Raw genomic sequence first — 6,540 nt, 5'->3', positions numbered from 1 at the left:
CAGGGTTGGAGGATAATGGAGGCTTTCATTTGTTACTCTATTATCATTCAGGGTTATTCGTATCCTTTGTGATACACATGTATAATTTCCATAAATAAAGAGAAATATGTCAAAGCAGGCTATTTACACAAGGCTTGGGGTCCAACATTCAGATGCTACACATCTGTGTTTAGCACACAGATTGTATTGTAGCGGTGGGAATTGATCAATTAGTGTTTTTCTTCAAGAAATTCTATAACAGCCCAAAGAAAAATGGTACAGAGATGAAAATGATGATTTGATTAAATAGAATAGATCCAGAAGATATACTCCAATTGCCCTCCCCAATTTAGGCTGCTGGGTGTTGCTTGAGAAAATCAAATTAATTTACAGATAGGAAACTGCAATTTCTGGTTTCCAACCTGAATTAGGCCCTCAACACACTTGGTGATACTTTTGTTTTTCCCTAGTCCACTGTCTCCTGAGCTCTCTTCTTCATCTCTTTCAGCTCTGTCACCCCTACACTCCCAGCAGCTGACGTCACAGAGAAAGCCGAAGCCTTCTGACTAGCTCTCCCTTATTTTCTCACTGCACTCATAGCTTCACTGCCTGCTACCCTGCTGTCTGCTCCACCCCTGCCTCCTGCTCTGCTGCCCCCAAGGAGGATCTCGCTGCGTCATCACCCAACCTCTCCTGGAGGCTGAGCAAGGCTCCAGCAGGGACTCTTTCCTCTAACAAGCCCTCTTTCTACCACATGGTTCCCAAGCTACTTTCTTACCTTTTCTCTCTCCTTCACCCAATTTATTGAAAGTGCAGTCTAGGTCTGTGATCTCCTCTTTCTAACCTCCAATTTACATTCCAACCTCCTGGTATGTGGCTTTGCTCATCAGCAGTTCCCCGAAACAGGGTGCACTAAAGTTTCTATGGCCTCCTTTGTGCTCATTGCAGTGTTTCTGGAACTTTCCTCAGCGTTTCACCTGTTGGTCATGACATCGTTCATGAAGTGCTTCTGCAATCACCTGTTATCCTGCCTTTCTTTTTATGTCAACATCCACTCCTTCACAGGTCATTGCAAGCTTCTTTCCTTCAGCCTGACCTTAAATCCTACTATTCCTGAGCGCTCCAACCTGGTCTTTCTCTGCTCATTCTTCACCATCCCATGAGGCGTCATCATCTTCTTTCATGGCTTCAATCAGCGCCACTGAGCAGAGGACTCCAGTTCAGCTCTAACTCAGGCATCACAGCCCAGAGGAAGCTGCCTACTCATCTGACTGCAGTTGAGAAATCCCTTCTTCAGTGCTCCTTTACTGGCACCTGGAAATCTACATTTTGCAAGCAGAGCTTGTCATATTTCTTTGCTTTATCTAAATCTATTTGTTCTGACGTTTTTCTTCTTTGAGTGGTTAGAGCCATGCCACACACACATACACCTAAGCCAGAAACATCAACATTCTTTCTCATTTTTGCCTCTTTCATTCTGGGAGAATCCATTCAAGCATTAAGTCCAGGACAGTCTAAGTGGTTTTAAATCTGTTGAAGCTGTCAACTTCTGTCCTTCCCCAAAGAGACAACAGAGTTGACTGGAAAAGAACACAGGTTCTGGGTAGAGTTGCCTAAATGTTCACAGGGATTGCTTCAGCTGACACCACCTTCTGAACCATGGTACAGTTTTCACGTCCTCACGTGCAAAGTATGGGTGATAATAGTAGTACCTACAACCTAGGGTCATTATGAAGATTTAATGGGCTGATTTATGCAGAGCATAGCAGGGTGTGTAGCATGAAAGAAGCCAGTCTTCCATAAGCACTGTTTATTATCAGCCCTAAGGCCATGCTTTCTGCCAACAGACAACATAGATTAGTGCAAGAGTTTTTAACTAGTCCCCCTGACTCAAGCCTGGTCCTTTTTAATCTTTCCTTGTAATTCAGCCAGATTGAATACCCCAGGAACAAAACTGAAAATATTCCTCTCCTATCAGAATCCCTCAGAATCACCTCATGACCTTCTGATTTGCCCTTTTATGGACGATAAACCCTTCCGTTTTCTGAGCCAGAGGCTTCTTCCTTTGTGGAGTCAGCCTCATCACTCGACTAGGAACATAACCAGCTCTCTACCTTTCTCAGAAAGCACTTAGGTTTGCTCTTCTCACAGGCACTTTTTCTAGATTCTCCCCACCATTGCACATGGACACATGAAAATTACACTGACCCCTGGCACCCCAAAGACAAACAGCAGAAAGCACCCCCAGGCAAAATGAACTCAGAGCCTTTCTGTTGCCTGGGCCCACAACCGAGGCTCAGGGCCTTCTCTAAAAAGAAGCCGCAGCTGAAGCCAGAGGAACTGCCCAGAGTGGGGCGGGGGGTGCGGAGTCTACACTGATACTCTCAGCCTGTTTCCACTCTTGCTGGTTCCGATGCTCCTTTCTTTTGCGGCAAGCAACCCTAGTGGAAAACTGGGAAACGTCCAACAATGAAGTTAGGACAGTGGCCCATAAAACATCGGATTCCAACCTGTGTCCTAAGGTGTAAAGACACAGACTAAAGGCACAAGATATAGTGAGCCTTTAACACTTTCTCTTTTGTTCTTCCTATTTATCTATTTATTCTCCATTTCCGATGGTGTTCTTTACCCTCTCTCCATCCCACGTGCCAACAGTCCCACTTTTCTCTTTCATTCTCGCCCACGGTTTCCCTCCTTTCTTCCATCTGCGCCCAACGGTACGGCCCAGAAAACGAACTGGATGCGTTGGACAGGGCACGCGCGCACTGGGGACGCCAGCTAGACCGAGCCCTGGGAGGCAAGGGGATCCCCAAGAAACCCTGCCAGGGGAGCCGGGTTTTGCGCTCCGGCGCCTCTAGCGGCGGCCCCCAGAAGTCTGACTCGCGAGGCCCGAGTTGCAAGGACTGAATAGCAAACTGAGGCTGAGTAGGGAACAGACCATGAGGTCAGTGCAGATCTTACTCTCCCAATGCCGATTGCTCCTTCTACTAGTTCCGACAGTGCTCCTTCTTAACTCTCTTGGCGAAGATGTAATTTTTCACCCTCAAGGGGAGTTTGACTCGTTTGAAATCACCATTCCCGAGAAGCTGAGTTTCCGGGGAGAGGTGCAGGGTGTGGTCATTCCCGTGTCCTACCTACTGCGGTTAAAAGGCAAGAAGCATGTCCTCCATTTGTGGCCCAAGAGACTTCTGTTGCCCCGACATCTGCGCGTTTTCTCCTTCACAGAACATGGGGAACTGCTGGAGGATCATCCTTATATACCCAAGGACTGCAACTACATGGGCTCCGTGGAAGAGTCTCTGGACTCTAAAGCTACTATAAGCACATGCATGGGGGGCCTCCGAGGTGTATTTAACATTGATGCCAAACATTACCAAATTGAGCCCCTCAAGGCCTCTCCCAGTTTTGAACATGTCGTCTATCTCCTGAAGAAAGAGCAGTTTGGGAATCAGGTTTGTGGCTTAAGTGATGATGAAATAGAATGGCAGATGGCCCCTTATGAGAATAAGGCGAGGCTAAGGGATTATCCTGGATCCTATAAACACCCAAAGTACTTGGAATTGATCCTACTCTTTGATCACGGTAGGTATAGCTTTGTGAACAACAATCTTTCTCAAGTCATACATGATGGCATTGTTTTGACTGCGATTATGGACACCTACTTTCAAGACGTTCGTATGAGGATACACTTAAAGGCTCTTGAAGTATGGACAGATTTTAACAAAATACGCCTTGGACATCCAGCGTTAGCTGACGTTTTAGGCAGATTTGTAATATATAAAAAAAGTATATTAAATGCTCGACTGTCATCAGATTGGGCACATTTATATCTTCAAAGAAAATATAATGATGCTCTTGCGTGGTCTTTTGGAAAAGTGTGTTCTCTAGAATATGCTGGATCAGTGAGTACTTTACTAGATGCAAATATCCTTGCCCCTGCCACCTGGTCTGCTCATGAACTGGGTCATGCTGTAGGGATGTTACATGATGAACAATACTGCCAATGTAGGGGTAGGCTTAATTGCATCATGGGCTCAGGACGCAGTGGGTTTAGCAACTGCAGTTATATCTCTTTTTTTAAACATATCTCTTCGGGAGCAACATGTCTAAATAATATCCCAGGAATACGTTATGTGTTTAAGAGATGTGGAAACAAAATTGTGGAAGACAATGAGGAATGTGATTGTGGTTCCACAGAGGAGTGTCAGAAAGATCGGTGTTGCCAATCAAATTGTAAGTTGCAACCAGGTGCCAACTGTAGCACTGGACTTTGCTGTCATGGTTGTCGGTTTCGTCCATCTGGATACATGTGTAGGCAGGAAGAAAATGAATGTGACCTTGCAGAGTACTGTGACGGGAATTCAAGTTCCTGCCCAAACGATGTTTACAAGCAGGATGGAACCCCTTGCAAGTACAAAGGCCGTTGTATCAGGAAGGGGTGCAGATCCAGATACATGCAGTGCCAAAGCATTTTTGGACCTGATGCCATGGAGGCTCCTAGTGAGTGCTATGATGCAGTTAACTTAATAGGTGATCAATTTGGTAACTGTGAGATTACAGGAATTCGAAATTTTAAAAAGTGTGAAAGTGCAAATTCAATATGTGGCAGGCTACAGTGTATAAATGTCAAAACCATCCCTGATTTGCCAGAGCATACGACTATCATTTCTACTCATTTAGGGGTAGAAAATCTCATGTGCTGGGGCACAGGCTATCATCTATCCATGAAACCCATGGGGATACCTGACCTGGGTATGATAAATGATGGCACCTCCTGTGGAGAAGACCGGGTATGTTTTAACAAAAATTGCGTCAATAGCTCAGTCCTGCAGTTTGACTGTTTGCCTGAGAAATGCAATACCCGAGGTGTTTGCAACAACAGAAAAAACTGCCACTGCATGTATGGCTGGGCACCTCCATTCTGTGAGGAGGTGGGGTATGGAGGAAGCATTGACAGTGGGCCTCCAGGACTGTTCGGAGGGGAGATTCCCCAGTCAATTCGGATTGTGTCCATCATAATGTTTCGCCTTTTTTTATTAATCCTTTCAGCAGTTTTTGTGTTTTTCCGACAAGAGATAGGAAACTATTTAAAATCCAAACAGGAAAAAATGCCACCATCCAAAGCAGAAACTGAACAGGAAGAATCTAAAACAAAAACTGGAGAGGAAGCATCTAAAGCAAAAACCGAACAGGAAGCATCTAAAGCAAAAACTGGACAGGAAGCATCTAAAGCAAAAACTGGACAGGAAGCATCTAAAGCAAAAACCGGACAGGAAGCATCTAAAGCAAAAACTGGACAGGAAGCATCTAAAGCAAACACTGAAAGTAAAGGACCCAAAGCAAAGAGTGTCAAGAAAGAAAAAAAGTAACCAGTTAATCCATACTCATTCAGTAACACACGCTCATTTATTTAACCAGCTAAGCATTTATCCAAAGGCTTTCCATTCTTCTCCCAATATTTTTTTACTTTAATTTTTCCCACAAGTTTTAATCAGCAAATAAATGGCATTCTTGTTTTGGAAACAAACCAGTGCATTCTACTTCTCTAGTATTCACTTGCCCCTCAGTTTGTGATCAAGTTGTGGGTATTTTGAAAATCCTGCTCTAATGGCTTTTCCATACACTAAAGCTCTGAAAGTAGCGAGTTTCCTAGAATTACTGTTGTATTCAAGGTGTAATCTTATTTCTCAGAATCCCAGGGAACAAAGCAATTGTCTGCCTCTCCCTCTTCTTCCCTCAACTTGGTCCATGTGATCATCCACACCTGCACCCATGCTGATCAATAAATGCCGACAACATATTTTATGAATAAAAAAATGCTTCTAGAAGCATTTTCAGTATTTGGGGTGATCTCAGGTGGGTTAATGACACCGATCTGTCCTAACTCTTGCATTGCACCACAGCGCAATGATGACAAGATGATGCCAGGCCTTGGTGGTGTCCTGGGGCAAGGCTGTTAAGAAAATTCTCCATTCTTCCATCCCTTTACCCCTCCCAACCAACATCCTACTTTCTATCTGTGTGAATTTGGCTAATCTAGTTACTTCATATAAATAGAATCTCGTAGTATTTGCCCTTTTGTGACTGGCTTATTTCACTTAGCACCGCCTCCAGGGTTCAGGCCATTCTCCTGCCTCAGCCTCCAGAGTAGCTGGGACTACAGGCGCCTGCCACCACGCCCGGCTAATTATTTGTATTTTTAGTAGAGACAGGGTTTCACCATGTTAGCCAGGATGGTCTCCATCTGCTGACCTCGTGATCCGCCCACCTCAGCCTCCCAAAGTGCTGGGATTACAGGCGTGAGCCACTGTGCGCGGCCTCCTGTTTCTTAGTCACACTTCTAATCAAAGATGAACTTGCAGCAGTCTCACAGGGAAAGCTGGTCCCCAGACAGTTTTTTTCTCAGCGTATGTGCCAGCAGCCTTCTAAGAGCTTCATGCGTATTACTAACATGCATACTGCTGAAAACAGTTCCATGAGAGAGGTGTCATTATTTTCTCATCTTACAGAAGAGAAACTGAGGCACTGCGAGGTTAAATAACCTGCCTGAAGTTACACAGC

The 6,540-nt window shown here is 44.9% G+C and overlaps 1 protein-coding gene across 1 annotated transcript; it reads left to right on the top strand.

The window, feature by feature from the left end:
* The first annotated feature begins 2,741 nt into the window (after positions 1 to 2,741).
* ADAM30 (ADAM metallopeptidase domain 30) lies at positions 2,742 to 5,500 on the top strand. Its single transcript, XM_025375354.1, has 2 exons — positions 2,742 to 2,776; positions 2,811 to 5,500. The coding sequence occupies exon 2, from the start codon at positions 2,919 to 2,921 to the stop codon at positions 5,346 to 5,348; it is 2,430 nt and encodes an 809-aa protein (XP_025231139.1). The 5' UTR covers positions 2,742 to 2,776; positions 2,811 to 2,918; the 3' UTR covers positions 5,349 to 5,500.
* Positions 5,501 to 6,540: the final 1,040 nt, after the last annotated feature.

The sequence above is a fragment of the Theropithecus gelada genome, chromosome 1 (genome assembly GCF_003255815.1).
Source record: "Theropithecus gelada isolate Dixy chromosome 1, Tgel_1.0, whole genome shotgun sequence".
Classification (NCBI taxonomy): Eukaryota; Metazoa; Chordata; class Mammalia; order Primates; family Cercopithecidae; genus Theropithecus; species Theropithecus gelada.
This window is presented reverse-complemented; position numbering and strand designations above follow the sequence as displayed.